The 20,521-nt window shown below is 48.2% G+C and overlaps 1 protein-coding gene across 7 annotated transcripts in view; it reads right to left on the bottom strand.

Moving 5' to 3' along the window:
- Positions 1-20,108, bottom strand: part of akap9 (A-kinase anchoring protein 9) — a 62,648-nt gene extending 42,540 nt beyond the window's left edge. For 3 of the 7 annotated variants that reach the window (XM_023960252.1, XM_023960253.1, XM_023960255.1), the window contains exons 1-5: positions 19,879-20,107; positions 11,883-12,125; positions 4,314-4,358; positions 3,745-3,807; positions 2,664-2,807 (exon numbers count right to left, since the gene is read on the bottom strand). In XM_023960252.1, coding sequence (XP_023816020.1) covers positions 2,664-2,807; positions 3,745-3,807; positions 4,314-4,358; positions 11,883-12,125; positions 19,879-19,926 — 543 coding nt within the window. In that variant the 5' untranslated portion in view covers positions 19,927-20,107. Of the gene's footprint in view, positions 1-2,663; positions 2,808-3,744; positions 3,808-4,313; positions 4,359-11,882; positions 12,126-12,352; positions 12,431-19,878 lie in introns of those variants that run through there. The other 4 variants (XM_023960257.1, XM_023960254.1, XM_023960256.1 and 1 more) reach the window with 4 other exon arrangements.
- Positions 20,109-20,521: the final 413 nt, after the last annotated feature.

The following is a 20,521-nucleotide window of genomic DNA, read 5'->3' as shown; positions in this document are numbered from 1 at the left end:
GTTAGACTGAGGAACCACAGAGAACCTCCAGACATGAGAACACAGAACCACAGAGAACCTCCACAGACGTTAGAACACAGAACCAGAGAGAACCTCCACGGACGTTAGAACACAGAACCACAGAGAACCTCCACAGACGTTAGAACACAGAACCACAGAGAACCTCCAGACATGAGAACACAGAACCAGAGAGAACCTCCAGACATGAGAACACAGAACCACAGAGAAACTCCACAGACGTTAGACTGAGGAACCACAGAGAACCTCCAGACATGAGAACACATAACCAGAGAGAACCTCCACAGACGTTAGAACACAGAACCACAGAGAACCTCCACAGACGTTAGAACACAGAACCAGAGAGAACCTCCAGACATGAGAACACATAACCAGAGAGAACCTCCACAGACGTTAGAACACAGAACCACAGAGAACCTCCACAGACGTTAGAACACAGAACCACAGAGAACCTCCAGACATGAGAACACAGAACCACAGAGAACCTCCACAGACGTTAGACTGAGGAACCACAGAGAACCTCCAGACATGAGAACACAGAACCAGAGAGAACCTCCACAGACGTTAGAACACAGAACCAGAGAGAACCTCCACAGACGTTAGAACACAGAACCACAGAGAACCTCCACAGAGGTTAGAACACAGAACCAGAGAGAACCTTCACAGACGTGAGAACACAGAACCACAGAGAACCTCCAGACATGAGAACACAGAACCACAGAGAACCTCCACAGACGTTAGACTGAGGAACCACAGAGAACCTCCAGACATGAGAACACATAACCAGAGAGAACCTCCACAGACGTTAGAACACAGAACCACAGAGAACCTCCACAGACGTTAGAACACAGAACCAGAGAGAACCTCCACAGACGTTAGAACACAGAACCAGAGAGAACCTCCAGACATGAGAACACAGAACCAGAGAGAACCTCCAAACATGAGAACACATAACCAGAGAAAACCTCCACAGACGTTAGAACACAGAACCAGAGAGAACCTCCACAGACATGAGAACACAGAACCACAGAGAACCTCCACAGACGTTAGACTGAGGAACCACAGAGAACCTCCAGACATGAGAACACATAACCAGAGAGAACCTCCACAGACGTTAGAACACAGAACCAGAGAGAACCTCCACAGACGTGAGAACACAGAACCACAGAGAACCTCCAGACATGAGAACACAGAACCACAGAGAACCTCCACAGACGTTAGACTGAGGAACCACAGAGAACCTTCAGACATGAGAACACATAACCAGAGAGAACCTCCACAGACGTGAGAACACAGAACCAGAGAGAACCTCCACAGACATGAGAACACAGAACCACAGAGAACCTCCAGACATGAGAACACAGAACCAGAGAGAACCTCCACAGACGTTAGAACACAGAACCACAGAGAACCTCCGCAGACGTTAGAACACAGAACCAGAGAGAACCTCCACAGACGTTAGAACACAGAACCACAGAGAACCTCCACAGACGTTAGAACACAGAACCAGAGAGAACCTTCACAGACGTGAGAACACAGAACCACAGAGAACCTCCAGACATGAGAACACAGAACCACAGAGAACCTCCACAGACGTTAGACTGAGGAACCACAGAGAACCTCCAGACATGAAAACACAGAACCACAGAGAACCTCCACAGACGTTAGAACACAGAACCACAGAGAACCTCCACAGACGTGAGAACACAGAACCACAGAGAACCTCCAGACATGAGAACACAGAACCACAGAGAACCTCCACAGACGTTAGACTGAGGAACCACAGAGAACCTCCAGACATGAGAACACAGAACCAGAGAGAACCTCCACAGACGTTAGAACACAGAACCAGAGATAACCTCCAGACATGAGAACACAGAACCACAGAGAACCTCCACAGACGTTAGACTGAGGAACCACAGAGAACCTCCAGACGTGAGAACACAGAACCAGAGAGAACCTCCAGCCATGAGAACACAGAACCACAGAGAACCTCCACAGACGTTAGAACACAGAACCAGAGAGAACCTCCACAGACGTTAGACTGAGGAACCACAGAGAACCTCCACAGACGTTAGACTGAGGAACCACAGAGAACCTCCAGACATGAGAACACAGAACCAGAGAGAACCTCCACAGACGTTAGAACACAGAACCAGAGATAACCTCCAGACATGAGAACACAGAACCACAGAGAACCTCCACAGACGTTAGACTGAGGAACCACAGAGAACCTCCAGACGTGAGAACACAGAACCAGAGAGAACCTCCAGCCATGAGAACACAGAACCACAGAGAACCTCCACAGACGTTAGAACACAGAACCAGAGAGAACCTCCACAGACGTTAGACTGAGGAACCACAGAGAACCTCCACAGACGTTAGAACACAGAACCAGAGAGAACATCCACAGACGTTAAAACACAGAACCAGAGATAACCTCCACAGACGTGAGAACACAGAACCACCACGAACCTCCACACATGAGAACACAGAACCACAGAGAACCTCCACAGATATTAGAACACAGAACCACAGAGAACCTCCACAGACGTTAGACTGAGGAACCACAGAGAACCTCCAAAGACGTGAGAACACAGAACCACAGAGAACCTCCACAGACGTTAGACTGAGGAACCACCGACCTGCTGCACTCCTTCAGTTTCAAAGGCAGCTTTGAGGCCGTCCAGCTCTGGAGTTGGCTCCGCCTCCGCCTGCGTTCTCGCTGCATCCTCCATGTTCCCCAGCGCCTGTCCCTCCGTCAGCTGCTGCATGTACTCCGCCTCCTCCTGAGCAGGAGCACAGAGGAGACACCAACGTGTCAGAGACCCGCCCCAGCCTCTTCAGGAGCAGCAGAGCGGTTGGTGCATTAATCCAGAATCACATTCAGGCTGTTAGTGGTTCAATCTACAGAGATGATCCAGAATAAACTAAACCAGGAGTGAAGAAAATGCCCCCAACAACTCTAAAAATGTTTCATCTCAGTGTCACTACTACAGCATCCCCCGTATTAGCGGGGGGCCAGAGACACCCGAGTCAAATCCACAAACACGGGGAACCCCCCTTCATCTTCATCCAGAAGAGGCTGGTTTCATCCATCATTCATTCATCCAGATGATAAATACTTTCAGCGATCATCTTCTTGAGCGTTTCAGGATATTTTCCAGCTGATGCCTTCTTTCCATGCAGGGGCACAAACTTCGGTTCTAGTGATTCAGGAACCGGTGGGTGGAACCAGCCGTGAAATATTCTTTAGCGGCTGGCGAGGAAGCCGGCGTGCTTTTCATCGCCGCAGAATTTTGCTAGAGAAGTTTTTGAAAGTGAAACGTCAAATAAGTGACAGAATGAGGAATTTATCCAGAATGCAGATTGATCTTTTATTTTAATTTTGAATCAACGAACGCAGCTTTATTTTGAAAATGAAAAAGCACTTCTGGTATTGAATTCTCTTTTGAATTATGAGACAGAAATGCTTCCTTGTGGTTCATCAGAAGAGAACGGTTCTGTGAGAAAAACCTCGTCACCCTTTTCACCGTCAGAACATCAATGTTCTATTCACAGATCCTTCACACTTCCTGAATGAGCCCTGATCCTCCAGAACCAGAACGTATGGACAAACGACGAAGAACATCAGAGGTGGTTAGTGGGTTAGATCTTTCCAGAAGAACGGGTCAGTTTTTGTTAGCGAAGCAGAGTCAAAGGAGCTGCGAGGTTGGATTACTGTACCCAGTTCAAGTCCACTGGAGACGACTCTAGATGTTCTACCATCTCATTCTGGCATCCATTTACCTGTTAATTCACAACATCTTCAGTTTGGATCTGCAGAGGAAATATGTCTGCACAGAACCACGTCTGCACAGAACCACGTCTGAACAGAACCACGTCTGCACAGAACCACGTCTGCACAGAACCACGTCTGCACAGAACCACGTCTGCACAGAACCACGTCTGCAGAGCACAGAGCATCTGCTGAACAGCAGTTTACTGACGATTATTATGGTTTTGATGAAGGACTTGCATCTTCTTAGAGTCTTTAAATTCTGGATTTAAGCATCAAATCAAGATTTTAATCAATTGAGTGAAAAACATTTTAAAATCTACAGATGAGCTTCTGCTGCTGAGTGGAACATCCACTAAAGTCTGATCCTGCAGAAGCATCTTCCTGAAAACACCCTGGATTAAAACCAGAGTTGAATGATGCGACGCTGCAGCATCAGGCTGACAGAGAAACAATCATCCCGACAGATAACCCATGTGTTTTCATCATTTTATGACTCAGAGAACAGCCAGCTCACCTCTGAGGAATAATCTTCAGCTGTGGTGGAAACCTCACTTTCTGGCTGCAAAAGAAAAACATCAAGTTATTTTATTCAAGTCAAAAACGGTAAAACTGAAATAAATGCTGCAGAAATTTAAAAACTACAGTTTCAGAGCATTCAGGTGTTTGGAAATATAACTCATCTGAATGATTCCTTGAACTTTTACAGCTAAAGTAAAGTCTGAATGAAAACAGGACAGAACGAACCGTCTGCACATTTCTCTTTAGAAAGAACATAAGACGATTTGAATGCTTTCTGCAGCCGCGTTCCCGATGACCTCATGATGACCTGACTGAGCACAAGACGCATCTCAGGTTGAAGAGCGAGACAGAACCTTCAGCAGAGATGTGCAGAAAACACCAAGATGAACGTCATCCACGAGGCTCCACAGAACCACACTCAGCACGGAGAACACGACAAAAACATCCATTTTCACAGAGGATTTTATTCACATCCATTTACCTGCAGGAAACTCATTTAATCCTTGTGCTATCCTACGGGGTCCAGATGACCCCCCCCCCTTCCATTGAGGTGTCCCCCCTACCATGACAAAGGTGGATAAAGGTGGAAAGATTTCATGTAATCCATGGACACCAGTGAAGATCATTGAAGAGAAAAGGTTCAGAGCACTGTCTAGTGGGTCTAGATGACCCACCTCCCAACGTTAAAGTGTCTGGGATAGAACAAGGGTTACAACAACAACCATCCTATTCATCATGTTCCTACGGAATAAACAAAAAAATATACCTAAAAACGTTCTTCTAAAATCTACAAGCTGCATCTCTAAAAAATGATCTGTATCATAGATGTGGACAAAGTCATCACAGTCTCAGACAAAACACAAAGAACGTCCCTGACCCGTAGAACGTCCCTGACCCGTAGAACGTCCCTGACCTGAGAGACTTTAATGACCTGAAGAACGTCCCTGACCCGTAGAACGTCCCTGACCCGTAGAACGTCCCTGACCCGTAGAACGTCCCTGACCCGTAGAGCGTCCCTGACCCGTAGAACGTCCCTGACCTGAGAGACTTTAATGACCTGAAGAACGTCCCTGACCCGTAGAACGTCCCTGAGCCGTAGAACGTCCCTGACCCGTAGAACGTCCCTGAGCCGTAGAACGTCCCTGACCCGTAGAACGTCCCTGACCTGTAGAACGTCCCTGACCTGAGAGACTTTAATGACCTGAAGAACGTCCCTGACCCGTAGAACGTCCCTGACCTGTAGAACGTCCCTGACCCGTAGAACGTCCCTGACCTGAAGAACGTCCCTGAGCCGTAGAACGTCCCTGACCCGTAGAACGTCCCTGACCCGTAGAACGTCCCTGACCCGTAGAACGTCCCTGACCCGTAGCACGTCCCTGACCCGTAGAACGTCCCTGACCTGTAGAACGTCCCTGACCTGAGAGACTTTAATGACCTGAAGAACGTCCCTGACCCGTAGAACGTCCCTGACCCGTAGGACGTCCCTGACCCGTAGGACGTCCCTGACCCGTAGAACGTCCCTGACCTGTAGCAGGTCCCTGACCCGTAGAACGTCCCTGACCCGTAGAACGTCCCTGACCCGTAGAACGTCCCTGACCCGTAGAACGTCCCTGACCTGTAGAACGTCCCTGACCTGTAGAACGTCCCTGACCTGTAGAACGTCCCTGACCTGAGAGACTTTAATGACCTGAAGAACGTCCCTGACCCGTAGAACGTCCCTGACCCGTAGAACGTCCCTGACCCGTAGAACGTCCCTGACCTGTAGAACGTCCCTGACCCGTAGAACGTCCCTGACCCGTAGAACGTCCCTGACCCGTAGAACGTCCCTGACCTGTAGAACGTCCCTGACCTGTAGAACATCCCTGACCTGAGAGACTTTAATGACCTGAAGAACGTCCCTGACCCGTAGAACGTCCCTGACCTGTAGAACATCCCTGACCTGAGAGACTTTAATGACCTGAAGAACGTCCCTGAGCCCTAGAACGTCCCTGACCCGTAGAACGTCCCTGACCTGTAGAACGTCCCTGACCTGTAGAACATCCCTGACCTGAGAGACTTTAATGACCTGAAGAACGTCCCTGACCCGTAGAACGTCCCTGACCCGTAGAACGTCCCTGACCCGTAGAACGTCCCTGACCTGTAGAATGTCCCTGACCTGAGAGATTTTAATGACCTGAAGAACGTCCCTGACCCGTAGAACGTCCCTGACCTGTAGAACGTCCCTGACCCGTAGAACGTCCCTGACCTGAAGAACGTCCCTGACCCGTAGAACGTCCCTGACCTGTAGAACGTCCCTGACCCGTAGAACGTCCCTGACCCGTAGAACGTCCCTGACCCGTAGAACGTCCCTGACCCGTAGAACGTCCCTGACCCGTAGAACGTCCCTGACCCGTAGAACGTCCCTGACCTGTAGAACGTCCCTGACCTGAGAGACTTTAATGACCTGAAGAACGTCCCTGACCCGTAGAACGTCCCTGACCCGTAGGACGTCCCTGACCCGTAGAACGTCCCTGACCCGTAGAACGTCCCTGACCTGTAGAAGGTCCCTGACCCGTAGAACGTCCCTGACCCGTAGAACGTCCCTGACCCGTAGAACGTCCCTGACCCGTAGAACGTCCCTGACCTGAGAGACTTTAATGACCTGAAGAACGTCCCTGACCCGTAGAACGTCCCTGACCCGTAGAACGTCCCTGACCCGTAGAACGTCCCTGACCTGTAGAACGTCCCTGACCTGAGAGACTTTAATGACCTGAAGAACGTCCCTGACCTGTAGAACGTCCCTGACCTGAGAGACTTTAATGACCTGAAGAACGTCCCTGACCCGTAGAACGTCCCTGACCCGTAGAACGTCCCTGACCCGTAGAACGTCCCTGACCTGTAGAACGTCCCTGACCTGAGAGACTTTAATGACCTGAAGAACGTCCCTGACCCGTAGAACGTCCCTGACCCGTAGAACGTCCCTGACCCGTAGAACGTCCCTGACCTGTAGAACGTCCCTGACCTGAGAGACTTTAATGACCTGAAGAACGTCCCTGACCCGTAGAACGTCCCTGACCCGTAGAACGTCCCTGACCCGTAGAACGTCCCTGACCTGTAGAACGTCCCTGACCTGAGAGACTTTAATGACCTGAAGAACGTCCCTGACCCGTAGAACGTCCCTGACCTGTAGAACGTCCCTGACCTGAGAGACTTTAATGACCTGAAGAACGTCCGTGACCCGTAGAACGTCCCTGACCCGTAGAACGTCCCTGACCTGTAGAACGTCCCTGACCCGTAGAACGTCCCTGACCCGTAGCACGTCCCTGACCCGTAGCACGTCCCTGACCCGTAGAACGTCCCTGACCCGTAGCAGTCCCTGACCCGTAGAACGTCCCTGACCCGTAGAACGTCCCTGACCTGAGAGACTTTAATGACCTGTAGAACGTCCCTGACCCGTAGAACGTCCCTGACCCGTAGAACGTCCCTGACCCGTAGAACGTCCCTGACCCGTAGAAGGTCCCTGACCCGTAGCAGTCCCTGACCCGTAGAACGTCCCTGACCCGTAGAACGTCCCTGACCCGTAGAACGTCCCTGACCTGAGAGACTTTAATGACCTGTAGAACGTCCCTGACCCGTAGAACGTCCCTGACCCGTAGCAGTCCCTGACCCGTAGAACGTCCCTGACCCGTAGAACGTCCCTGACCCGTAGAACGTCCCTGACCCGTAGAACGTCCCTGACCCGTAGCACGTCCCTGACCCGTAGCACGTCCCTGACCCGTAGAAGGTCCCTGACCCGTAGAACGTCCCTGACCCGTAGAACGTCCCTGACCCGTAGAACGTCCCTGACCCGTAGAACGTCCCTGACCTGTAGAACGTCCCTGACCTGAGAGACTTTAATGACCTGAAGAACGTCCCTGACCTGAGAGACTTTAATGACCCGTAGAACGTCCCTGACCCGTAGAACGTCCCTGACCCTTAGAACGTCTCTGACCCTTAGAACGTCTCTGACCCTTAGAACGTCTCTGACCCGTAGAACGTCCCTGACCCGTAGAACGTCCCTGACCCGTAGCACGTCCCTGACCCGTAGCACGTCCCTGACCCGTAGAAGGTCCCTGACCCGTAGCAGTCCCTGACCCGTAGAACGTCCCTGACCCGTAGAACGTCCCTGACCCGTAGAACGTCTCTGACCCGTAGAACGTCCCTGACCTGAGAGACTTTAATGACCCGTAGAACGTCCCTGACCCGTAGAACGTCCCTGACCCTTAGAACGTCTCTGACCCTTAGAACGTCTCTGACCCTTAGAACGTCTCTGACCCGTAGAACGTCCCTGACCCGTAGAACGTCCCTGACCCGTAGAACGTCTCTGACCCGTAGAACGTCTCTGACCCGTAGAACGTCCCTGACCCGTAGAACGTCCCTGACCTGAGAGACTTTAATGACCTGAAGAACGTCCCTGACCCGTAGAACGTCCCTGACCCGTAGAACGTCTCTGACCCGTAGAACGTCTCTGACCCGTAGAACGTCCCTGACCCGTAGAACGTCCCTGACCTGAGAGACTTTAATGACCTGAAGAACGTCCCTGACCCGTAGAACGTCCCTGACCCGTAGAACGTCCCTGACCCGTAGAACGTCTCTGACCCGTAGAACGTATCTGACCCGTAGAACGTTGATCAGAAAAGCGTTCCTACTCTTGATGTGTCAGAGATTCTGGACCTGAACTTTTCATTTATTTATTATTTTCTTAATTGTTGAGGTTGAAAGAAATCCTGTTGGTGGCATAACTGCAAAGGTTGAAGGTCAGTTATGATAGAAAAATTCAAAAAGCCACTTTTTTAGTTGTATTTCTATCTTTTACTGCACCAGATCAAACGTTTCTCCTGAGCTGAAGCTGCTAATTTACCACTTTGGACATTGAGAATCCCACTGCTCACAAAAAAGCAGTTTGATGAACCTTTCTGTAAAAAAAGTTAATTTGCTGTTTGATCGTTTTATTCTGGTTTGGTGATCCGGTCAAAAGAGTAAAACGGGAAGAAAACCCTCATGGACAGACACGGCCATCAATCCGTCACTTTTAAATATTGATCACTAATAGAGCGTAACACAAATATGCTGGAGCCCACCCAGCGAGTGACAGCTGAAGGCGGGGTTCACCTGAGCACCAACGAATAAACAGATACTGCTGATTACCCAGGTAACTGTCATGAACCCCCTCCCCAACAGAAACACCGTTTAAGACTCCATCAAGTTTAATTGAAACTGTACGTCCAGCTAAGTTCAGTCTGTGACAGCTTCACTGAGGACGAACACTTCTATGCAGAGAATCCCAGCTGCAGGCTTTTGTTTTGAAAGGGCATCAGCGCTCCTGTTGTTCAGCAGAACATGACGGCGTATTCAGTCACCCTCTGGGTCTCATGAAATGTTCTGCAAGGCCGTTTCAGACTAGAAGGACATGCCGAGCCATCTGAAGGCTACGGTCCGTCTCCATGGCAACCGGATCGCTTTTCTTCAGAGCTCCCAGCAGTCTTTTGTAAAAGTGAAAACACATTTACAGTGAAAATGATGTTCGTAAATATCCGTCTGCAAAACCCACACTTAGATCTAAATCTACAGAATCCATGATTATCTGGCCAGTTTGTGGACAAAAACGGAGCGGCACATCGTTCAGGATTCATGTTCACATGTTCAGTCACCGCTGTGGGCGGAGACTTTGATCATTGATCATCGTTTGTATGTTTAAAATCCCTACATTTAAAGTTCTTCCATTCAAAGTTTCTATATTTAAAGTTTATCTGTCTGTCGTCATAAAAATATAAAGATCAAGTTAGTAAAACAAAACTATATCATCTAGAACATTAAATATAAAATGGAAGATCATGAAAACCACATTTACATTTTGTTCTATACTTCTCAGTTCATTGTAGCTAAAATTCATCTTAAGGTCTGGAAATGTTCTGGAAAACAACGTTCCACAAACATGTAAACATAAAGAAAAGAATTTAAAAAGACAAAAGAAGGTTCTACATAAAAATTAGGGCTGCACAACATGAGGAAAACTTGTGATATTGGTGATCAATATTGCCATAACCTTAATTCAATTCAATTCAATTTTATTTGTATAGCCCAAAATCACAACAACAGTCGTCTCGATGGGCTTCGAAGTGAAACATGAACTCAAAAGGATCACGAATACAAAGAGTTCAATAGGAAAATACTAAAATGAACTAACAAACTGACTAAGCTATACTGGCATCCCTGCCCTTAGACCCCCCTTATAATATGCCGTATATAAACAAAGAGCAAAACACCCAAAAACATCGTTCCTGATCGTTGCAACAGCAGAACAGCAAATGAGATCTGACAAAGAACATGCTACTGGATACGTTTTAAATCCCAAACGTTTCAAACATGATGACCAACAATCCCAGCTTTGTGTGTCTGCAGACGTAAACTCATTCATCGATTCATGATCATCCTTTAATCTACATTTCCATCGTTTCTGTCAGAATTCTCTGTTGATCAGATTCACAGCTTTGAACTGGAAAAGCCTGAAAAACCAACTTTTGTTGTGGAGCGTCTGCTCAGCAGCAGCTGGTTGTCATGACAACAACAATATGCCCATTGAGCTGCAGTGAAGAACCGACGCGATGATCTTTTCACACGCCTGAAAACTCTGAATCTCCTTTAGGACCATCAGGAACCACGAGACGAAGAAGATCTTCTGTCATATGTCAATCACAGCAATGTGAGAGCTCAAAGACGGGCCCGGTCCTCAGCAGAACTTCTCCACAACAGCAAGAGCAGCGCATGGCGTTCCATTAGAGGATTAAATGTGACATCACTGACGCTAAAGCGCTGACTTCAGGCTCGGTGAGTTTCTGTCATGATTCACTGAAGTTCTGACCCAATGTCTTTGTTTAGTGTTGTTTCTCCGACTTCCTGTTTACTTTGTTTCAGTTCAGGTCATGAATGCAGGACTTTAAGAAGACAAATCAATGAGAAACCCAAACAAACCCAAATCATTCACCTCCCGCCGCCATGCTGGAAAGCTGCTTGCCTGAAGTTGTGTTCATGAGTCAGGTTCTAGCAATGCATTGTGGTAAATGCAGTCTGCATGTCTCCTCTGCTCTGTTCAGACAGAACGTTTTAACCGTTCTCCAAATGTTCTGCAGCTGGATTCTGGGATGACGGAGGGTCTTCAGTGTGTCACACATTTAACAACATCTGGAAAAAACAAATCACCAATAAACTTTAAAAACCGCCAAACTTGAGCCTTTCTACAGGCGACCTGTTCTGTTGTTTTGTTTTAGGCCTGCTGAACAGAACCATGAGAAGAACCAGAGACAGCAGGACGGACCATCAGAACCATTAGAACATGGACATCAGGCTGCAACACAAAAGCCAGTTCCATCAGTCTTCTGGTAGCAGCTGGTCAGCGGTTCTGATGCTACGTCCACGCCGGGCACGTGATGCGACCCGGTACTAGCAGACATGCGGTAGCATCAAGCCCGGGGGACATTGTACGCTGAAGGCGCGGACCTGATACCCCCTACAGTTGGAGGCGTGCGTGTGTGGGCGGAGCATGTACCTCTATCTTGTAGGTCTGGTCATGCCGGACCGTCTCTCCGCTCCTCAGGGTCTTGGTGAAGGAAAACTCTGCGGTGGGTTCACCTCCTCCTCTGACTTCCTGTCCCTCCACAGACCGCTCCAGCTCGTCCTCCACCCTCCCCTGGGAATCTCCTCCAGAGTCTTCATCTGCTTTCTTCTTCTTCTTCTTCTTCTGCTTCTTCTGGGAGTCTGCGTGAGCTTTTCTTTGACGGTACTCTGCCAGCTGGACGAAGCAGAAAGTCAGAGATTTCATTCAAGAAATGCTAACAAATGTATTTATGTCACTGAAGGACCAGCATGTTCTACATTAGAGTCTCTGAGAGCCTCGGTTTAGACCTGCGGTCGTCTGACCCACATCTGAACCGTTGAGACGATTCTCCTTCCTCCCTAAATCCAAACACCACCAGCATCTAACTCCACCCACCCAAGAAGAAAAGACCACCAACTTACTGTTAAGCGGTAGAGTTTAGCGATACTCAAGCGAAACATTTTATGGCTCCATAACAGGCAGCGTCCTTCCTCTGAATGAACCCCCCCCCCTCGGGTCCCTATGACCAAACAAGCCTCTGGCCGCGCCGGGCGCTAATCCCCACTTAAGAGATTTTCTCACTGCAGGAGGCGGACGCACAGCAGCAGCTTCTCCAGGGAGGGGGTCCATGAAGACGCCCCACTCTCATCAAATACCGTTTATGTTTTTTATGCTTTATGTTTCACTGTCCCTCATCATCTTCATCATCTTCATCATCATCATCAGAGTTTGAATCACCTTCAGCCATAAACCCAAACCCCTACATGTTCTCCTCCAGATCCCAGCCTGGTTCTCCTGTTGGAACACGCATACATGTGTGGAACATGTGTCACATGTGACATCACACCTTCAGGACAAACAGCATCATCACAACAGGCTTCTGTTCCAACTGCATGAGGGGGGTCGTCTCCCGGGACCCTGATGGTTCCTCCAGAGCGCCGTTCCTCGTGGACGGCAGCAAACGCGTCACCTGAGCTGCTCCACCAGCCGGGATCACCTGTGCCACCTGTCACCTCTGGGTTTTAACCCACAAGCTGTTGTCACGGTAACCGTCTCAATGCTCTGTCTCCTGTCTGCAATATGTCCCCACAGCATGTGGGAGGTTTCACAGGTATGTGTGCGACTCGTCTGGGGTCTGATGGTTAGTGGAGGCAGGAGGAGCAGATGCTCATCATTACGACCCTTCAGTGACGTCCAGGTGAGTCTGGAAGGTGAGTTCTGAAGGCAGGAACGTGTTGGAACACAGCGGGGGAAAAGGCAAACCACCAAAAGTCATTTTCATGACGTTTGCAGCAACATTTCAGCCCAAATATCAGCAGATGGAGCTGCTCCCCTCAGCTGTAGAAACTCTCCAAAGATATAAAAGTCCATTTCAGACTTTGACTCTCATTTGCTCAGACGTTCTGGATGCTCTGGACGTCCTGTACGTCCTGGTTAGAGCATATGATCATAGTTTGGCAACGCTGCACAGCAGGTCTCAGGCTGACCCAAAGGGGTGTCAGTGGGTGTTTCCGTGTCTCTACACAGAGCATCTCAAAGGACGCTAGAACCTCCACCGCTCACGTTCTCAGTGTTCTCTGCGCCCACAGGACACACAACAGCACCAGCGGCCTCACAAATGAGCACGCCGTGGAGCTGCCAGGGTTTTGGATGTCACCGAGCGGCTTATCACTGCGAGCTGCCCTATTTGGCAGAGAGGACTCAGCATATGGAGAACCGGAGGACGGCGAGCTGCACCGCCATCTGTGAAACAGCCACTACGGAGGTGCGTCACCATCTGCTGCCGGACATCTTTGACACGTTTTCCTTACAGTTTTCAAACACAGATTCCAGAGTGATAGAGGGCCGCTGACAGATGAAGGGGGCGTGGCTAGCTCCTCAGGGCCTTCGCTGAGGGGTGGAGTCTGCTGACGACCACCGTTTCATCTAAAGTCTCCAAAGGTCACATGGGCTCCTTCAGAACGGCGCCGTCTCCACACAGGACACTTCCTGAGGGGGCGGCGTTCAGACAGCAGAGGAAACCTCAGAGAACAACCACCAAACTGTTCTGCAACACAAATGACTTCCTCTCATCTGCAATGAAGTTATGAGAACAGAATCATCCTGGGGGGGCAAACCACAGCCTGGGGGGGAACCTTTAAATCTGGCCCTTTAAAATAGTATAAACCCCATTGATTATGCTTTTAAATGCTTCATTTTCTCTGTAATGATGGTGGATGCTGCTCTACACATGTTTAGGTGCAGAAAGGCTTTCTGCATCCATGTGATGCTGGAAGATTTTGCTGATGTTCATCTGTGTTTTTCAAGTCAGAAAGTCCTTTTTCCCATCATTCCAACAGCACACGAATGCAGCATTTCTCTGAGCCTTTTTACCTGCAGGACATCGACCCTTTGGTGCAATTGGTGGTAAAATGGTAAATGGTAGATGGCGTATATAGCGCCTTTCTTCCTACAAGGACAAAGCGCTTTACAGTCACACACACATTCACACACTGATGGCGGCTCCGCTGCCAAACACAGGCGCCCGCCTACCACCAGAGGCAAGGGGGGGTTCAGTGTCTTGCCCACGGACACTTCGACTCATGGGCGTGCAAGGCGGGAATCGAACCTGCAATCTTACGATCATGGGTCGACCGCCCTACCGCTGCACCACGGCCGCCCCAACAGTGTGAACAAAGTCAGAGTTTTAAAATAAAAGCTCTTAAATGTTCTGTTTCATGTTTCTCTACCAAAGTTAAAGCGTGTTTTTGTCCAGACTTCATGAAATTTTATAAAGTGGATTATCAAAACACGACACAGATCTCAGCAAACCTCCGCAGAGGCGTTGGTCAGGGTCACCTACGAGAAGACCATAAGGATCTACTATACATCCTCCGATGTGGGCGGCTCTTTGGGTCACATGATCAGTGGGGGGTCATGTGACCCAAAGAGCCGCACATCCATCTCTCCAGGAAAGATGAAAGAAAGCCTGTTCCATCACAGCGATGCTCTCAGAGCACAAAGTCAAGTGGTTAGGGCAGAGCCCGCATGTAAGTGGTAGGGGGCGTGGCCTCCCCATTGGTGAGAGTGGTTGCCATAGAAACGATGACTCAGACCAACTCAGAGCAATCACTGCTTACTGACCAGTCTGGCTCCAGAAATGGTGACTGCATTGGCTTCATTTGCTTGGAGCCCCCAGTGGGTCACATGACTTCTGCCCATCTCTGAGATCAGACACAATGACATCCACACTGTGGTAAAGTTTAGTTCTTTTTTTTATGACTTAGTTTGCGTTAGAATTTGTGAGGTCGTCCATCAGCTGCAAACACGTTGATCCACAGCAGACATCAGAAAATAGTCTGCATCACCCAAACCTGCTCTTCATCACCAAACAGAGGATGACTCTGATCTGCAGTCCTGAGTCTACATCAATATTATAGTAAGACTGAGTTTCTGTGATTCCACCAGAAGATACAAGATTCATCCGACGAAGCCAATGATTCCACTTCCTCCCATTTAGATTTTTCAAACTAAAACACTTCTGCTGTTAGATTTTCATGTTAGAAATCCTAAAATTCCTTCCTGATGAGGATTTCTACCACATTTCCACAAACACTGTTCAATCCATCACTTCCATGTGAAAAACCGTTGCTGGATTAAGACGAGAACGTTTGTTTGTTGACTACAGAACATTGACATTACAGTAAATAGATAGACAGATAGATGACTTTATTATTCCCACAATGGGGAAATTTCATTTATCTGTGGCAGCAAAACGACATTCAGACATAATCTATATAATATAACATCAGAAAAGGACATCACAAATGACAATCATATTAAATAATAAAACATTATTATCAAAAATGAGATCCTTATTAAATAAATAAATAAATATTCAATAAATAAATACAGCTGCAAAAGTGTAAAAAAAAAAAAGGTTCCCTCCTCAAAATAGAACAACTAAATCCAGACGGTTCCTCTTCATCCTGACGTTCTGTTCCTGTACCACGATAACCATCACATTTTTACTGATGGTCCCTCTCTAAAAGGCCTGGATGTCAGATTATCAGAACCTGTCAGATTATCTCATCTAATAAATCATCCAGAAAAGCAGAGCAACAATCTTTTATTTTGAAATTCCAGAGGTTGTGGAAGGAAACTAAGCGGTTCTAAACCTGTGACGGCGTTTTCCTGAGCTCCAGCTGAGGGATGACCCATTTAGTCCCAGATTAAGAAGATCAACCACCGTCTAAACCTGCAGGAGAACCGGAGAGCGCCGCTGACCTTTGAGGTGACGGCGTCCTCATCAGCTGACATTGAAGGGAACAGTAGGTTCATTTAAGTACTAGAACCTCAGAACCATCATGGAGTTCATTTCTCTTTCTGATGACATCACAGCGTCATCAGAGCATCTATACATGACCCCTAACTGTGATGTCACTGATGACATCATCATGCAAACTGAATCTGACGTGGGGCTTTTATTGGTTTATTTTTAAATCACTTGTAGTTTCCTTCACCTGTCCCCCCGCCCCTCAAAAAGATCATCATCCACATCTGCACACGACACACTAAAACGAGGCGGCGTGGTGGTTTCCCTTCTCCTTTCAGGCTGATCCATAAAATCTACAGATCTGAGCGTGAACGGCACCAACGTAGACTGAGAGCCAGAGGGTTCCTGTGGTTCTGTAGAGAACCATCATGTCACTAGAAATGAGGACCCTCCAGGTGTTCTGACAGAGTATCTGTCTGTCAGTAGAGAACCACAGGAAGAGTTCCTAAGAGTTCCTTAAGAAGTCTCCAGCTTGTTCAGAACGCAGCAGCTAGATTGTTAGCAGGAACCAGCAGAAGAGATCACATCACTCCTGTGTTAGTTTCACTTCACTGGATCCCAGTTGATTCCAGAATCAAGTTCAAGATCCTCCTGTTAACCTATAAGGCCTTACATGGAATGGCCCCGTCCTATATTAAGGACCTCATAGTCCCTTACCATCCAATCAGAACACTTCACTCACTAAATGCAGGACTGCTTGTGGTTCCTAGAATTAGTAAAAGTACGGTTGGAGGTAGAGCGTTTAGCCACCAAGCCCCTGTCTTATGGAATAAACTCCCAGCTCATGGAAGAGAGGCCGACTCAGTTTCTACATTCAAAGTTAGACTGAAAACATTCCTCTGTGGACAGGCTTATTGTCAGACTAGTTAGTATTCAGAGATTATTTAACTTAATGTTAATTTGTTTAAATTAAACTTAATAATAACTATTTCTTTTAAAAGGCTGCTAGAAGTTGAAGCTGGGGTAACTATGGTGCACTGGGGTTCTGTCCTCTTTTCTCATCTACTTCTACCCTTCCTCTCCTCTATTCTTGATCATTATTCATCATTTAGTTCTCCATGCCTCTGTTTGGTGCAGTGATTCATGTATTGTCCCACTTTTCCCTCCTGGGGAGTGGGAGTGCTTCCAGACTCCAGTTTGCTCATCCGTGCTCCTGTACCTGACCGTTTACCTCGCCTTTGCTCCTGCTCCTACACCTGGCTGTGGTTCCTGTCTCCGGCTCGACTCGCCCCCTGACTGTCCCCCCAACCACGGCTGGATGAAGCTCGTCTGCTGGACTTTATATGTGTAGTTGTAGATTTAGATAAGTTAATTCTTCTCTAAGAGTTCTGGTAAATTGCCTGTCCGTCCTGGGGGAGGATCCCTCCTTCATGTGGGCACCCCTGAGGTTTCTTCGTTTTTTCCGGAATCCGTTTTTTTGGGAGTTTTTCCTTACCGCGAAGGGGGGTCTAAGGGCAGGGATGCCAGTATAGCTTAGTCAGTTTGTTAGTTCATTTTAGTATTTTCCTATTGAACTCTTTGTATTCGTGATCCTTTTGAGTTCATGTTTCACATCGAAGCCCATCGAGACGACTGTTGTTGTGATTTTGGGCTATACAAATAAAATTATAGTGACTTGAATTAGAACCATCATGGCACTAGAAGTGAGGATCCTCCAGGTGTTCTCACTGGGTTCTAACAGGCAGTGGCGGTTCTACCCTGAATTACTCCCCGGGCGAGACCCTCCTCTGGCGCCCCCCCCCCCCCCCCCCCCCCCCCCCAATCGAGCCACTTTGTCCATTTATTGTAACTGAAAATACAGTTAGGAAATATTTAATCAAACACAAATAATCTGAAATAAATATAAACTACAAATCACACTAATAATACACTAGAATAAATGTAACTGCAGCACTAAGAACAGAAAACACTAACTAAAACCTAACCTTTGTGGCCTTCCTGATGCAAGCTTGTCAATAACGTCATCATATGAAATCTGCTCCCCCCCTGAATGATTGATACTAACAACAGCAGGTTAGTGAGTTGCTCCTGAGACATTGGTGATCTCAGGTATGACTTGATCAACTGGAGTTTTGAAAAGCTAACAACAGCAGCAGCAGCAGCAGCAGCAGCAGCAGCAGCAGCAGCAGCAGCAGCAGCAGCAGCAGCAGCAGCAGCAGCAGCAGCAGCAGCAGCAGCAGCAGCAGCAGCAGCATGCTACCATCACAGCTTATTTAACATTATGAACTAATATACAACAATGAAACACAACAAAAACTTTGTGTTACAGCAGACAGACACACGAATCATAACTAATGTTACAAGTTAAGGCAGAGCAAACATTTAAGAATAAATATCTTAAAAATGACGTTATTTGCAATATTTGGGCCTCCTTCAGTTTTGCTCATGATAGACCAAACAAGAGATTTTTCATCTGCAACGTTGTTGTTGTAGGGCAGATAGCATTCGAATTTAAAAAACGTGCATCTAGCTATGCTATATTACCCTTTTCTTTGTCTCTTTTCTCCTCTTCTTCTCTTTTCTTTCCTAATTGGGCACCAGCTTTGACCTTTTTTCTCCATATTTCAGATGCTTTTGCATTTAGCATAAATGTCCTGACATAGGTATCAAGTCTGTCGACTAAACCAACTGTCATCTAAGTGAAGAATTGTTTTTGTTTTCCCATTTTGTATTTGGGCATTTCATACAAAAATAACCAAAAAAGCATGATTTTTTTATACCCGCAGCCCCCCGTTCGTCAAACATTTCCAGCAGGAGCGCGTGCAGCTGCACCCAGGGGCGCCAATTCGCTACATGGCGGCGCAATTTTTATTTTTTCATCAAGCACTGAGCCGCGGCCCGCGACCGTTGCCCCCCTGGAAGAAGATCCAGCCAGGTTTGCGCATGCGTTTTGCGCTCCGTGCTCACCTCTCAGGCTGCACCCTTCACCCCGCGCCCCCTCCCTTCTCCTTCTTCACCCCGCGCCCCCTCCCTTCTCCTTCCCACACACATTTGCGTCTACTTCTCAAAGACAGGAGGGAGCGCAGCTGCGGGGCGGGGGCGCAGCCAGGTTTCAGGCTGTTACAAACTCTGTGATATAAGTAAACCAATAGTGGTGCATAAAGTATTTTACAAGAGCTGAGCCGCTGACGCCGCCCCTCCGTCATTTTTCCGCCCCGGGCGATCGCCCGTATGGCCCGTGCCTAAAACCGCTACTGCTAACAGGGTTCCTGTGGTTCTGTCAGTAGAACACCGGTGGAGCAGCAGCTCCTCATTAGCTCGTCCTGCTAATCCTGTTCCACCAGCCTGTAGTTCCCGTCAGAAAGAGTCTATCAGCTCCCTGTTTTCAGACGTTTTTGGTGAACCTGCGCGCGCTCACCTCCACCTGGCAGGTGACCGTGATACAAACGACAAACCAATAAAAACAGTAGAAGAACCGCGGAGCGTCTGGATGACAAAGGCTCCAGCAGCTAGCCCTGGCCATGCTAACACCCGGCTGTCAGACAGGGGAGCGCGTGACAGCTGAGCGGGGGGCACGCGGGACCCCCCCGTCCCGACAGCTGACAGCGCGAGCCACAAGGAAACAAGTGACTGTGGTCCCGAGTCAGAAAGTTCTCCGCGCGACTCGGAGTCGGCGCTTCCAGCCCCTCGTACCTTGGCTTTGCCCGCCTCCAGCTTCTTCTGCCGCTCCTCGTCCTCCATGCTCGCGGCCCCGGCGGCTAGAACCAGAGAGAACCCGCTTCAGACCAAACCCACATGAACGAGACCCGAACGGCGCTCCGCGAGCTCGCAGCCCGCCCTCACAGACGGGCAGCGCGAACTCGCTCTGCTTGTTGGCAGCCCGCCGCCATGTTTTCCACGTAAACATGAGACGGCGACGGTGACGTCTGGTAGGTGGACTTTAGCCACGCCCACTGCTACTTCACTGGCGGACACTTCACGGAGCGTCAGAAAAAAGACTTTCTGTCAGAAAAATGGTTTTTCTGTCGGTCTTTCTTTACTTTTATGACTTATTTACAAACTGTTTATTATAGTTGTTGTTATATTGGAAATTTTAAACCTAAGCATTTTACAGAAAACGTGAATTTAGTGTATTTTTTTCTCAATGCGAAATTTGTATTTTAAAAAGTCAAACATCAGGAAGACGCTCAGTTCATGTTTGCCAGGATTAAATTTTATTCTTAATTCTGTACCTGAGATTTTTCTCCTCCAACTTCTTAGTTTTTGTTTAAAGTGCAATAAAAAAATGAGCTATTAAGCTGCATTCTGGTGCAAGCATCCATGCTTTTTAAGCGTA

Source organism: Oryzias latipes, chromosome 11 (assembly GCF_002234675.1).
Source record: "Oryzias latipes chromosome 11, ASM223467v1".
Classification (NCBI taxonomy): Eukaryota; Metazoa; Chordata; class Actinopteri; order Beloniformes; family Adrianichthyidae; genus Oryzias; species Oryzias latipes.
Note: the sequence above shows the minus strand (reverse complement) of the source record. Positions and strands in the feature narration are given on the sequence as shown.